The sequence below is a fragment of the Canis lupus genome, chromosome 2 (genome assembly GCF_003254725.2).
Source record: "Canis lupus dingo isolate Sandy chromosome 2, ASM325472v2, whole genome shotgun sequence".
NCBI classification, from domain to species: domain Eukaryota; kingdom Metazoa; phylum Chordata; class Mammalia; order Carnivora; family Canidae; genus Canis; species Canis lupus.
In genome coordinates, this window is record NC_064244.1 from 63,725,889 (window position 1) to 63,741,459 (window position 15,571).

The following is a 15,571-nucleotide window of genomic DNA, read 5'->3' on the forward strand; positions in this document are numbered from 1 at the left end:
GCCCACCCAAATTAGTCAAAAATACATGCTACTGCTGTGATCTAGTTTAGTTCCCCAAATGCATTTGTATACAAATCCACATACACGCATATATCCAAATGTAATTTTTTTCATTAAGAGACTGATTAAATTCACTTTAGCAAAAAGCCAAGAGAAACTATGGTTGCTACCATAAAGACAAGACCTAAGAAAGCCATGTTAATATATACAACAGAATCTCAGAAGTTCACTTTACTGTATGTAAACCTTGATTTTCAACCCAAAGTAATTTGACACTTGTTTAAAAACTCATGAATCAAAAAAAAATAAAATAAAAATAAAAAAATAAAAAATAAAAACTCATGAATCTAGCAAAATGCAGAAAGAAAACATTATACAATGCAAAATTACTTTAATCCTTTTTTTTATTAGAGAAAAATAAATTTTAAATAAATCTACAAGACTAAAGATACAAAAACAGAAGTGAGGTTTTTCTTTTAAAAGCTATTAACTGGGATGCCTGCATGGCTCAGCAGTTGAGCATCTGCCTTTGGCTCAGGGCTTGATCCCAGAGTCTCGGGATCAGAGTGCCACATCCAGCTTCCTGCATGGAGCCTGCTTCTCCCTCTACCTATGTCTCTGCCTCTCTCTGTCTTTCATGAATGAATAAATAAAATCTTTAAATAAAAAATAAAAGCTATTAACTAACTTTTGTGAATGTCCTTAATTGTAAAGAAAAACCGTCTTCTGAGATTAAAAGCCACCTACCAATTTCCTAGTTCAACTGTTTTTAAAATCCACATTTATTCATAAATCGCCCTTTTGCCAAAGATTTCATTTTGAGAAACTGATTTTTTAATTTTTCTCAGTAGTATTCATTCCACTGTTTTTTTCTCCTGTTCCCTTAAAAGTATATATTAGAGTCAAGAGAAGCATCAGTAAAGGGAATACACTTAGTCCATGCCAGGAGAAATGCATAATTAAATAAAAGGACAGCTGGATGCCTGGCCATTATAATGGGAAGAAAAGAAATGTTTTTCATCAATGATTTCTCCACTCTCCCCAGAGTTCTGCTGAGCCACCCAGCCTCCAGTCTGTCTCTCCAAATGGACAAGGGTTCCCCACTATGGCTCCCTATGCTCCATACCACACAGAGAAAACGTGAGGGAGTCAAGGCAGCTGAAGCTGCCAGACTCTACTTCCCCTCTCCCATAGAAGGGAAGCAGGCCTATGTGAAATTTCAATCACTTATGTTCCTCTCAAAAAAAAAAAAAAAAAAAAAAAAAAAAAGCACAGGTTATCCGTTTTCTGCTGGGAGTATGAGACAGTGGTACAAGACATTTAAATAGGGATCCCTGGGTGGCGCAGCGGTTTGGCGCCTGCCTTTGGCCCAGGGCGCGATCCTGGAGACCCGGGATCGAATCCCACGTCGGGCTCCCGGTGCATGGAGCCTGCTCCTCCCTCTGCCTGTGTCTCTGCCTCTCTCTCTCTCTCTGTGTGACTATCATAAATAAATAAAAATTTAAAAAAAAACAAAAAACAAAAACAAAACAAGACATTTAAATAAGTCTAGATTCCAATTAACTTTGGCTCAGAGGCCAGGTAGTTGTGGGTTACTGTTTCTCAGTAAATGGGAGATGAATGCTTCAAGAATTAATAAAGCCTTCTAAGGATGGTAATATACTAGAAACCGCACCTGCTCACATAATTACCTTCCTCCCTTTCAGAGTGAAGAGCAGGAAAATTATGTAAGTATTAATCACAGATTTTAAAAGATTCAGAACAAACAGAACTCAGTTACACATTTACATATAATGAGGGGAAAAAATCACTTCTGTAGAATAAACATGCTGTGTTGGAATAAAAATTTTTGAATAAGGCCACACATACTTAATAAATCATCACTTTTTCTTCACTTACCTACTGAAATAGCCAGGTCAACATTGGTGGAAAACCTACTTAAATACTTTAATACAATCTCCAAACACCCTTCTTTGTTGAATATAGATACTGCTCTACTACTGCATTCACTAAATTGAAGGGGGAAAAAAAAGTTTTACTATTCACATTTGAACATTAAGAAATCAACCATAGAAATTCATGAAAAGATAAATTAGGCTTTATAAAAGAACCCAAGAATTGGAGTCAAACACCCGCCATTTTTATAGATGAAGAAACCGATGCCCACTCAAATTCAATACACATAAACAAAACTGGCTTTCTGTATTTTTATTTCTATCACAGAACATTTTAGCCAATCCCTTACCTGCAATGTCAGTTTCCTTTACGAGGCTGGAGCCAGGAGAGATCTTAGAAATCATTTACTTCTATTCCTCACCCTATACATAAGGACATCCAGGCCCCAAAAGGTGAAGTGATCTATCCAAAGATCACACATTTTGTTAGTGGTGGTTCCTAAAGTCTAGCCTACTGTTCCTTCTACCACGTAACAGTAAGTTAAAGCGAGGATAAAAGACCTCTATACTTATCATACAAAAGGCACAAATTTAAAAGAAAATAAAACTAATTTTATACATTCCTTCTAGACTGCTATTATAATTTCAGTAAGCATGACCTGCAGTCTGCAAAAGAGAAATTACTCTAATACATTTGAAATTACACTGTCTTTTAACAAAAAAGTTAGAATTAATGTTAAGAATGTTATTAATATAAAAAAAGAATGTTATTAATAAACATACATACCAAATATAGGGTAAAAAGAGCTGATTTTAATAATCTGATCCATGTTTCCAGAGGAGAGTATTTCTCATAATCACATTTACATGATACACTAAAAGAGCTGACCAGATTATTAAACAGAATTGACTAAATTATAAAATTCAATTCTTTTATCTAAAGTATTTTCTGCCAGTCTGTCTACCTATTTGATTACTACAACACTATGAGCCTACCCTCAAGATGCCCACAGGAAATTCAGGTATAGTCAGGAAGATAAGGCATTCATGCGTTAAGGTACCTGCAGATATATTCATGTGCATGATATATACAATTTAAAATATGAAGTATAAAACAAAAATGTGAAGAGCTAGGACAACTGGAAATGATATAGACAGGGCTCATAGGCATTCAGGAAAGTGAGTATGGAGAGTACTTTTACAGGCTCTTTTCAAAAAAATTTTTTTGACTTTTTTAAATTTCTAAGTCCAACAATTAAATAAGTTAAAGTCATCTGGTGCACAGAAAAATGTGCCCACCGGTTCGCTCAAATGTCACCTTCTCAAATCTGATCTCTCCACTTCTTCTAATGGAATGCATGCACTAGTTTGAAATGATACCACAGCCAAGTTCAGACGGCTATGTGGGCAGTTTTTCAGGATCCAACTTAGTCCTGCATTCTAAGATATACCTGTGTTTTTAGGTCAGAAGTTATCATCACTGCTGACTGGAAAATAAGGAAATTGGTAGAATCCTGCTAGAAAAGTAGGACATAAAATTGAGTAGAAACAAGTAAATCCAGATACTGTTGCTAGCATTTCCATTCCTAACAGCAAGCCCACTCAGCCCACCACCGCCACCATCATCAAGAGCACGGCCTCCTTCCTACAGGGGCCAAGGGAGCTCTTCCTAGGCATCTACTTCCCTGTCAAACAGTCAATGCCAGGGTAGAGGAGTAAAGCACCAGCCAAGGGCTGTGGCCCCCGTCTCATTCATCTCATAGGCCAAAGCAGCTACCACTCAAAGGCCTGACCAGCTTTAAGACAGTGACTGCTTAAGGTTATGCAGGTAGTGGGGAAGAGCCGGGGTGCAGCAGGTGATAATGACCACAATTCCTCTTATTTCTGTCAGCAGCAATGATTGGAGAGAAGAGTTCTAAAGCAAAGAAAGATGTAATGATGCGCTTAGGAGGGAGGGGTGATCTTAGGTCACTTGAGACTACCTCCTACCAAGCATTAACATCAGGGTACGGGGGCCCACCAAGGAGAACAGAGGCTGCAGTTTAACAGAAAAAGCAGTAACCTGAGTGGTGCTGTAGCAAGAGGCTATTTCTTACCATATATTCCACAGCACGTTCATGGCCTCATTGGCTATGTTCTCAATAGAATTTCTGTTCTGATCTTTTTTTTCCTGTGGAGACATCTCATTTGAATCCAGGCCAGCACTACACTGTAACCAAATATCATGATTAGCACCCTAGTTCAAAAGAATAATTAAACAAAAAGGCTAATGATAGTGAAGAATCACAAAAACTAAACATCAGCAATTATAGTGGTTAACGAGCTCATCAAATTCTCATAAGCAGTACACTTCCCACAATCCTGCTCTTTTCTGGCAAGAAATACAGCTGAAGTTCACAAGTCACTATACAAACTGGATACAAACCATTTAACATTTTTAAATTTAAAATTTATATAATGTATTTCATCTAATGCAATAAAGATAATAAATCAGACACAGAAAGGGGACATGCACTACTGTCTCTACAGTGCCTTCTATGCGGAAAACACTACTCTAAGCACTTTAAGTAATTTAATCCTGACAACACACCTGTGAAGCAGATGAACTATTATTCCCAATCGTCCACTACAAATAGGAAACTGAGGTACAGACAGATTGCTAAAGCAGTAGCTTAGCAAACTCAAAGCTGGGATTCTGATCCAGGGATTCTGGCTCCAAAGTTGGTGCCTGGTACCACTGCGGTACTGGCCCTCGACCATAAGCCACAGTCCCCACTAAAGTAGGGCTTCTCAATCTCAGCACTGCTGACACTTCGGACTAGACGATTCTTTGTTGTGGGGGTTGACATGTGCATTGTAGGATGTATAGCAGCATCCTTGGATCCTTGGCCCCTACCCACCTCATGCCAGTACCAACACCTACCCTCAGATCAAAAATGTCTCCAGACATTATCAAATGTCCCCTGTGGGGCAAATCACCACCAGTTCAGAACCAATGCTCTAAACAGAATAAGATTGATGCCTTTCACCAAAAGTGGATATTCTTTATGAAGATTTAAGTAAAAAAAAAAAAATTTTTTTTTTTTTGTTTTTTAATTTTTTTTTTAAAGATTTTATTTATGGGACACCTGGGTGGCTCAGCAGTTGAGTGTCTGCCTTCAGCTCAGGGTGTGATCCTGGGGTTGAGTCCCACATCGGGCTCCCTGCATTGAGCCTGTTTCTCTCTCTGCCTATGTTTCTGCCTCTCTCTCTCTGTGTCTCTCATGAATAAATAAAATCCTTAAAAAAAAAAAAAAAAGAATCGGACACTTAACCGACTGAGCTACCCAAGTGCCCCAAGTAGAACTTAATCCCTAAACTACATCATGCAATAAGGTTGGGATGATACTAAATTTTAAAATTTAATGTAATCTCCATGGCAAATTATGCCTCAGGTTTCTCATCTGTAAAACAGGAATACCACCTTTCAAATAGGACTGCTGCAAGGATTGAATACTAGGGCAGCCCTGGTGGCACAGCGGTTTAGCGCCACCTGCAGCCTAGGGCGTGATCCTGGAGACCCTGGATTGAGTCCCACATCGGGCTCCCTGCATGGTGCCTGCTTCTCCCTCTGCCTGTGTCTCTGCCTCTCTCTCTCTCTGTGTCTCTATGAATAAATAAATTTAAAAATCTTAAAAAAAAAGAATTGTTATTAAAAAAAAGGATTGAATAATACATAAAACACCATCTGACACAAAAATAAGCAATCCATAAAGACTAATTATTTTAATTTATAAAATTTAAGGTCTAGGGACGGCCTGGGTGGCTCAGAGGTTTAAGTGTCTATCTTTGGCTCAGGGCGTGATCCTGGAGTCCCGGGATCGGGATCAAGTCCCGCATCCGGCTCTCTGCATGGAGCCTGCTTCTCCCTCTGCCTGTGTCTCTGCATCTGTCTCTGTGTGTCTCTCATGAATAGATAAAAATCTTTTAAAAAATAAATAAATAAAATTTAAGGTCTAAAGGAATTAGTCTATAGTATTAGGACGGTCTTTTCCAATTAGCATATAAATATAGGAAAAACAAAATAAGAGATTGATATTAATGATGAGAAATCAGTGTTTCTAGGAAAAGAAATCAAATTCCCATAGAATGTTTGGAGGAAGACAAAATAACTAATACCAAAGCCCTAAAAAATAAAATAAAAATAAAATAAAATAAAAAACTTTAAGTGTGGGGGTGCCTGGGTGGCTCAGTTAAGCATCTGCCTTCAGCTTAGGCCACGTTTCCAGATTCCTGGGATTGAGCCCCACCTTGGCTCCTTGCTCAGTGGGGAGCCTGCTTCTCCCTCTCCCTCAGTAGCTCCCTCTGCTTGTGCGCTGTCAAATAAATATATAAAATCTTTTTAAAGAAATCTAAGGGGATCCCTGGGTGGCGCAGCGGTTTGGCGCCTGCCTTTGGCCCAGGGCGCGATCCTGGAGACCCGGGATCGAATCCCACATCAGGCTCCCGGTGCATGGAGCCTGCTTCTCCCTCTGCCTGTGTCTCTGCCTCTCTCTCTCTCTCTGTGACTATCATAAATAAATAAAAAAAAAAAAATTAAAAATATTAAAAAAAAAAAAAGAAATCTAAGTGTGTATACAAAAAGCTACAGTTAAAAACTACCATGAAGATGCTCTAAAAACCACATACCTCTTTCAGCAGTGCAACCAGAGGAGTCATGATATCCTTAGTCACCATGTCATCACAAACTTCAAAACCTCCACAAGCACTGAGATTTCTACACAAAGAATTTAAAATATGTTTTTCTCAGAGCACATGTCACAAAACACTTTAAGCTCTCAAATTAATTTCTACCTGTACTTAAGGTTTTCCAGATGAAAACTGCTTATTATTTCTGTAAGATGCTGCAGAACCAATCCACAGATTTCCATCTGTTCTGATCCTTTCTCTACATTAACAACTTAATTTTGAAGTCTGAGATAATACACAGGTATGTGGCTACAGGGGCAGTAGAGGGGAGAAGACGATTCCTAGTTAATTCAAACAAATCACATCATCTTATATGATGGGATCTTTTCTTGGGATCAAGACTTCAAGGGCAGCAAGGGTGAGGCTTAATGACAGGCCCCCAAGCAACCATGGATTAACTGAATTTTAATTGGGAAGACCCTGCTTGCTTGCCTTCTGAGTGCACAGCACTGTGCCAGGCATTGAAGATACGGAGATGAATCAGCTGTCCCCACAACCTTCCAGGAGTTCTCAGCATGTCTAAGATTCAGGGAGAGGATAGGGCTTCCTACATGCAGTTTCCTCCAGCATGTGGCTAATCCCCATCCCTCCTTTATGGTTTTCTTCCCTGAACCCCCAGTTATATCCTCTTATAGCACCCTCCATAATTATCATTGGCTGTAATTATACACTTGTGTGATTAATTTGGTTAATGCCAGTCTTCCTCAATACTGTAAGATCCACTAAGGACAGATACTGTGTCTGTCTTGCTTACAAACGCATGCCCACAGCCTAGCCCATTGCCTGGAGGACATAGTAGGTACACAAAATATACTTGCTAAATCAATGAATGAAACATAATGTAACAGAGCTGCAAGAACTGCAAATATTAACTTCTACTCTTACCCCCTCTACAGTCCATTCTCTGCACAGCCACCAGAGTAGCCTTTTCAAAAGGTAAATTAGATCAGGCCACTCCTGCTCAAAATAGGCCCTTTAGCGCTACCACCAAGTCCCTGTCCATCTCTACAACCCCATGTCCTGTAATACCCACGTCTACTCTGTGCAGCCACACTAATCTTTCTGTGCTTTCACCATGCCAAGCCCTCTGCTGCCTCACTTCTCTGCTGTGCCCGCTGTCGGGAATGCTTTCTCCCTGGATTTTCATGTCTGGCTCTGATGCATCAGGTCAAGTGTCATCTACAGATCAGAATTTAAAGTAAACTTCCCACCTCCGGCTCATCATCCTCTTGGTATTCTCCACTGCACTTCTTACTATCTACTATTACCTGTTTTACCAGTTTCCTAGTCTCCTGTCTCCTCATCAACATGGGTTCTCTGAAGGCAGGGATCTCGGCGCCCTGCTCAAACCCCCTGCACCTAGAACGCCTGCCACGTACACCGGGAGAGCTCACGGAACCTCGGGACTCTGGAGGGTTCTTGGAGAGAGCCTAAAGTAGGTGAGGCTCTGCGGGGGGGGATCTGTTGGCCAGATGGCTGCTGCAGCTAAAGCAGCCAACCGGACAGATGGAATGATGGAATGCGTGTGGCCCGGGCGGCGTGGGTTGCTCTGGAGTCTGCAGCCTGAGTTCAAATCCCCGCTCTGCAAACAGGAGACCCTGGGCAGTTGTGGGCGTGCGGAGCTGCCGCAGGCAAGGGAACTGCGTGGCACCCGCCGGGCGCTGGCTGGCCCCCGCGACTCCCCCCACCCCCCGCCCCGCTCACCTCAGCGCGCCGGCCGCCGTCTCCCTCACCGCCAGGCTGGGGTCCAGCAGCAGCGGCCCCAGGCGGCGCACCGCGTCCCGCCGCGCCAAGCCCGGCCACGCCGGTCGCTGCTGTACCAGCCGGGCCAGCCCCGCGCAGGCGCACTCGCGGACCTCGGCGCTCGGATGCTGGAGCTGCAGGAGGGGAGCAAGTCAGAGGCGGCGCAGAGCGCAGGCGCGGAGGCCGCGGCAGGGGGCGCCGCGCGGCCCCGGGGCTCATCGCGAGACCCGCCCCTCGCGGCCCCCGCCTCACCTTCTCCAGCAGCTCGGCCGCGGGCCCGTCGTCCTCGTCTCCCCCGGTCCCGTTCGCCTCCGCTGCCGCTTCGGCCTGACAGTCGCCCGTAGGGGAGAACTGAGGTCGCTTGAAGCGCTTCGTCCGGCTCTTGCCCATGGCGATGTGCGTTACGGGGGGAAGATCGAGAGCGGAGGGCAACAGCAGGACGCCGCCGGACGGGGGGCAGGTCCTGCTAGCGCAGCGGTCGCGGCGCCACTGCTCAGCCGGCCCGGCCGACGGCCCGAGCCCACATGGGGACGCAGTGCGCAGGCGCGCCGCGTGTGGGCGGGGCGGAGGGGGCAGGCGCGGGGAGCGCGCAGGCGTGATGTGGATGGGCGGGGCCAGGCCTGGACGAGGGGGCGGGGCCAGGCCTGGACGAGGGGGCGGAGTCCTGGGTTTTTAACCTGGGAAGGAAAAGGCAGGAGTTTAATGGGACTCCCGCCGGCTGGTGGCATTTGCTGTTGCTGAGCCTTGCCGAACCTTTACTTCCATAATAATCAAATGCGATTGAGGATGCCTAACTTGCAAGGTTATTGTGAGGCTTAACTAATCCCGTGTAAAGCACATAAAACCAAACCTGACATATTTAATTTGTAGCTGCTCAAAATTATTAACCACGATTATTTTGCAGGCCTAGTACAGCTCCTTGTCACAGTCAAAAATCCAGCTAATGTTTTTGAATGAATGTACTTTTTTTTTTTAAGATTTGTTTACTTGGGGGATCCCTGGGTGGCGCAGCGGTTTGGCGCCTGCCTTTGGCCCAGGGCGCGATCCTGGAGACCCGGGATCGAATCCCACGTCGGGCTCCCGGGGCATGGAGCCTGCTTCTCCATATGCCTGTGTCTCTGCCTCTCTCTCTCTCTCTCTCTGTGACTATCATAAATAAATAAAAAATAAATAAATAAAAAAGATTTGTTTACTTGGGGTGGGGAGATGAGAGGGAGAGAGTCTCAAGCGGACTCTGCTCTGACCACTGGGGGCTCAGTCTCACTACCTGAGATCAGGTCCCAACCGAAACCAAGAGTGGGTGGCCTAACCCACTGCACCACCCGAGTGCCCCAGTGTACATCAATGTTTGATAAGACGGACTCCCTTAACAAGGTCATCTTCCTGCCTTGGTTTTCCTCATTTGTAAAAATGGGAACACCAATAATACATACCTAATGGAGTTGGTCTAAGGATTAAATGTGTTAGTGTGTTTAGGTATTAAGAACATTCACAGCCCCACAATAAGTATTACATAAATGGTTGAAACTTTTAACAACAAAATGATTCTTTGGGACGCCTGGGTGGCTCAGCGGTTGAGCATCTACCTTTGGCTCAGGGCATGATCCTGGAGTTCTGGAATCAAGTCCCGCATGGGGCTCCCTGCATGGAGCCCGCTTCTCCCTCTGCCTGTGTCTCTGCCTCTCTCACTCTCTCTCTCTCTGTGCCTCTCATGAGTAAACAAATGAAATCTTAAAAAAAAAAAAAAAAAAAAAAGATTCTTTGACAAATATTTACTGAGCACCATGCACAGTGCTGGGCAATGGAATAAGGCAATAACCAAGACAGATTTGGTCCCTGTCTTTAGGGGGTTTACAGTTTAGAGAGAGATGTGTTAAATATATAATTATACGAATAATTAGTTATAATTGAATAATTATAGTGTAGTACAGAAAGAAGTTATTGTACAGGAAGATCTTCTGTAGTCTTTTTAAGATCATTTATTTGGGGGATCCCTGGGTGGCGCAGTGGTTTGGCACTTGCCTTTGGCCCGGGGCGCAATCCTGGAGACCCGGGATCGAGTCCCACATCCGGCTCCCGGTGCATGGAGCCTGCTTCTCCCTCTGCCTGTGTCTCTGCCTCTCTCTCTTTCTCTCTCTGTGACTATCATAAATAAATAAAAATTTTAAAAAAAGATTATTTATTTGGGAGAGAGAGAGAGAATAGCTAGTGAGAGAGAACACCAGTGGTGAGGCCGAGGGAGAGGGAGAAGCAGGCTCCTCTCTGAGTAGGGAGCTCTACTCAGAGCTCAATCCCAGGGCCCTGAGATCATGACCTGAGTTGAAGTCAGATGCTTAATGGACTGAGCCACTCAGGCGCGGGTTCTGTAGTCTTTACAATTAAACATGTACATATTGAGATATTGAGCACCTCCCAAAGCTCAGAGCTTTCAGGTCAATATTGTATGGGAGAAGAGTTCTCCCCAGTGGCAACCCTCCCCTCAAGGAGTGTACTGTATAGTAAGGGAAATAAAATTACCATAGCATATTGTGGAAAATAGTCACAGAGGTGTAGCTAAGCTTGTACAAAATTTCTGCCCTATCAAAGGCCACTTTAAGGGGCACCTGGGTGGCTCAGTTGGTGAAGCATCGCCTTCAGCTCAGGTCATGATCTCAGGGTCCTGGGGTAAAGCCCCACATCGGGCTCCCTACTCAGCGGTGAATCTGCTCCTCCCTCTCCCTTTGTCCCATTGCCCCACTGCCCGCTTGCGTGAGTGTGCTAAATAAATAAAATCTTTTTTTTTTTTCTTAAAAAAAGGCCACTTTAAGTACAAGGAAAATTTGGAGCTCCAAGTGTATATTGGTAGGTTTTACTCCCTGCATCTCTCCATTTGGTCATTTTTGTCCTGCCATCTCCCCAGTCCAAGCTATTGTCTTCTCTTGTCTTGACTACAGGGGCGTCTGTTCTCTCTTTTTCTACCCTGCTTATCCATAGAATACCTAGAGTGATTCTTTCCATCTTTCTCATAATCACTCCCTTGATTAAAACCTTTCAGTGGTTTCCCTTTCTTTTAAAATAAAGATCAAAATCTTACCAGGTAGCAGGTTGAAATAGCGAGGCCAGATTCCAGCTTCATCTCACATAACCTCCTGTGCTCTGCCCCTTAGCCACCCTCCATAGGGCCGATATGTCTTCAGCCAAAGGACCCTGAAAAGGCCCAGTCCCCATCCCAGTCCTGGTGAATTGCAAGTGTCACTTCTTCATAGGTATCTCCTCTGATTTCGAAGTCTGAGACAGGTCTCCCCTGATACTGCGCTTATTTTGTTCCTCCTTCAAAGCACAGCTCAAAATTACAGTTACAATTTAAATTTATTTATTTTTTAAAAAGATTTTGTTTATTTGAGAGAGAGAAAGCACTAAAAAGAAGGGGGTGTGGGAGGCAGAGGGAGAGGGACCCCAGGATTAAGATCCAGGCCAAAAGTAGACACTCAACCAACTGAGCCACCCAGATTTATTTATCTGAGCACAGAGCCTGACATGGTGCTCAATCTCATGACCCTGAGATCATGAACTGAGCCAAAACTAAGCATCAGATGCTCAACTGACTGTACCACCCAGGCACCTCTTAAATTTGTGTATAATACTCAGACACACACACACACACACACACACACACACACCAAACCCTGTGAGGACAAGAGTTGTCCTTTACACAAATCACTGTATTCCCAACACTGGCCCAATAAGGCTTGCCTGGCATAGAATAGGCATGCAATTTCTTGAATAAATAGTGACCACATAATCAGGAAAGAGTAGGGCATGCCATCAAGACAACAGGAGATTAAAATATATATATATTCCTGCTGTTTCTCTCACTGTGGGGACGAACAAGAAAAAAAATGGTCCAAAATCTTAGCTAGGGAGGACTTTGTGATCTGTTTTCATTAGTTACTCTTTCCTGGGAGAAATGAGCATTTCTGTTAAAATGAATGATAAACTTTATTTAATGAGTTCAAGATCCCTTCTGGGAACCACAGAGATAGCAGTTTTAGGAGGAGCCCGGTGACCTTTAACTAGTCTAATAATCCATAACCAGCTGCTTTTTAAAAATCCAGTCAAGCAATGATTTTCCAACCATCCCTTTTTCCTACAAATTATCTTTTATCAAGAGGGAATTTTTGAATTAGACTGAGTAAAGCCTCTTCCCTTGGGACAATAAAAATGCTTATAATGAATTATTGGTCACACACGTCTTAAATAGGAGCTAGCTGTTCTCCCAGATTCCTGTTTCGCCCCCCTTCATATTATTGTGATCTTCCTGAAGAAAACATTCTGATCTCTATTTCTCAAAAATCTTTCACAGTCTCGGATAGGGACATGACTGAGCCATGTAGAATCAGATTCAGACTTTTACAGAGCATACCCCATGCTGCCACAGTACCCTGGCACATGCTTCCAACAAATCATTTCTGTCCAGGAGCTCCTTAGGTATCCCAGAAACTCCCTTGCACTTTCCCTTAGCTGGGGCTGGGAAACTGTATGGCTAGCACACCCTGTCATTAATCATCTCAGTTTTCCTGGTACATAGTCTCAGATATGTTTATAGTTCTTCTGAGTTTTAGGAATTCATGGTGGGATAGGAGATGTACACTACAAAGATGGCTGTACCACAGGGCCTCGCCTACTATCGTCATCCTCCCTCCTGTCCCAGTACTCTACGTGTTCTTTGAGCACCCTGTATCTGTTAGGATTGTCTATGAAATATCATCCGAAATATGCATGTGTGTTCCCCTCACTAGGTTTTAAGCTCCATGGAGGTTAGGGGCCACTACCAGTCTCTGTAACTACCTGTGCCTGGCACTCAGCTGATAGAAGTCCCTGAGATATCCACTCTCTCCACGTGGTTACTGCCCTCTGCCTCAGCTGGCCCTGCATAAAGCAACTCAGTAGTCATCTACAGGAATGTCGCTGAGGCAAAGCCATCTGTAGATAATCAGACTTGGGCCTCTAGCTCTAGATCCACCTCTAGCGGACCATATAATTAAGGGAAGGTTGCTTCTTTTCCCTAGACCTCAGTTTCTCCATTTACAAAGATGCTTTAAGGGTCCTCGAAATATCAGAGGGCTGTAAACTATACAGATTATTTCAAGAAAGGCCTTCTGGAAGGAAAACTGAATGTTGAGTGCTTCCAGAGCAGGTGTCAGAGCCTGGGAGAGGCACATTTGCTGCTGACCTCCCATTTGGTCCTCAAGATTTTCCCAAGCTCTGTATAGGGTAACTGCTGACAGCCAACCTGAAAGTCATGCAAAGGGGCCTGCTGCCCATCAGAAATTCCACTCACCTCATTTGTTCATTCATTCATTCAGCAGATATCCACTGTTGAATGCTTACTGTGTGTCAGGCACTGCACTAGTACTAGAAATAACGTGATAGCTAAGACCGGTCCCTGATGCCGTGGGGTTTATATTCCATCTAGCGCTAGACCTCTATGCTGTGTTTTAAAACATTACTGTAGGGAATCCCTGGGTTGCTCAGTGGTTCAGTGCTGCCTTCAGCCCAGGGTGTGATCCTGGAGACCCGGGATCGAGTCCCACGTCGGGCTCCCTGCATGGAGCCTGCTTCTTCCTCTGCCTCTCTCTCTCTCTCTCTCTCTCTCTCTCTCTCTCTCTCTCCCCCTCTCTCTGTCTATAATGAATGAATAAATAAAATCTTAAAAAAATAAATAAACGTTACTGTAGGGGCACCTGGATGGCTCAGTTGCTTAAGCCACCAACTCTGGATTTGGGCTCAGGTGGTGATCACAGGGTCTTGGGACAGAGCTCTGCATTGGCTCCACGCTCAGTGAGGAGTTGGCTTGAGGATTCACTCTCTCCCTCTCCCCCCCACCCCCTACTCACATTCCCTTTAAATAAATATTTTTTTTAAGTTACTGTAGGGGCGCCCAGGTGGCTCAGTCAGCTGGGTCTCTGCCTTCTTCTCAGATCATGATCCCAGAGTCCTGGGTTGGAGCCCCAAGTCAGGATCCCTGTTCAGCAGGGAATCTGTTTCTCCCTCTCCCTCTGCCACCCCCCTCCCACTTGTGCCTCTATCTCAAATAAAATCTTTTAAAAAAAAGTTATCCAAAATTTGGGTATAAGGAAAGTGAATAACTAAATATTTTATTAAACGTCATAGTGGGTCAATATCTAGCAGTTCTATCAAAGGATTATTTCTCTGAGGCAGTGCTGTCCAACAGACTTTTCTACCATAATCAAAGTGCTCTCTGTCCTGCCTGGTACGGTAGCCCCTAGCCACACATGTTATAAAACACCTGAAGTGTAGCTAGTGTAGCTAAAGAACTCAATTTTCTTTTTTTAAAAAGATTTTATTTATTTATTTATTCATGAGAGACACACAGAGAGAGACAGGGGGACAGAGACACAGGCAGAGGGAGAAGCAGGCTCCATGCAAGGAGCCTGACATGGACTCGATCCCAGGTCTCCAGGATCACGCCCTGGGCTGAAGACAGTGCTAAACCGCTGAGCCACCCGGGCTACCCAATAACTCAATTTTCAATTTTAATTCATTTCAACTTAATTAGCGACACGCTGCTGGCAGCTACCATTTTGTACAGCACAGTCCTATAGTCCTATAGTCTGAAGCACAGTCCTTCAGTCTCTGAACTGGGGATAATTTTGCCCCTCAAAAGATATTTGGACATGTCTTGGAGGCATTCTGGTTGTCACAACTGTGGCAGTGCTACTGGCCTCTAATGGGTAGAGGTAGTTACTATTGCCATTTGGACTACCATGGGGACTGTCCTGTACATTGTAGGATGTTTAGCAGCAACCCTGACTTCTCCCCACTAGATGCCAGTAGCATCCCCCTGGTTCTGACAACCAAGCGTGACTTTGCCCATTGCCAAATGTGCCCTGGGAGGCAACATGGCCCTCAGTTGAGAATCATCACACTAGAAAAATGTACTTTTGTCGAGTGACTGCTTACTTACGGGCCTAGACTCTTCGAAGTTTGAGACTGAATTATAGATTAATAAATAGGAAATAATTTTGTCCTCTTGAGATACAAATTATTTCTGTCCAGTAGAAAATATAACCTCAAAGGATACAATTCCATTATTGCCTTGGAGAACGTCACCAATTTGAGATCTAACCTAGGAAAATCTTAGTTAAGTGAATGTTTTCTCACTGACTATATACATTTCTGTTTCTCCTTTAAACCAGCTTCAC

The 15,571-nt window shown here is 43.9% G+C and overlaps 1 protein-coding gene across 2 annotated transcripts in view; it reads right to left on the bottom strand.

Moving 5' to 3' along the window:
- HEATR3 (HEAT repeat containing 3) overlaps positions 1-8,915 on the bottom strand; it is a 52,120-nt gene extending 43,205 nt beyond the window's left edge. The window contains exons 1-5 of one of the 2 annotated variants that reach the window (XM_049104647.1): positions 8,619-8,909; positions 8,328-8,500; positions 6,564-6,651; positions 3,992-4,104; positions 1,900-2,009 (exon numbers count right to left, since the gene is read on the bottom strand). In XM_049104647.1, coding sequence (XP_048960604.1) covers positions 1,900-2,009; positions 3,992-4,104; positions 6,564-6,651; positions 8,328-8,500; positions 8,619-8,756 — 622 coding nt within the window. In that variant the 5' untranslated portion in view covers positions 8,757-8,909. Of the gene's footprint in view, positions 1-1,899; positions 2,010-3,991; positions 4,105-6,563; positions 6,652-8,327; positions 8,501-8,618 lie in introns of both variants that reach the window. The other variant, XM_025447293.3, reaches the window with a different exon arrangement.
- Between the last annotated feature and the right edge of the window lie 6,656 nt (positions 8,916-15,571).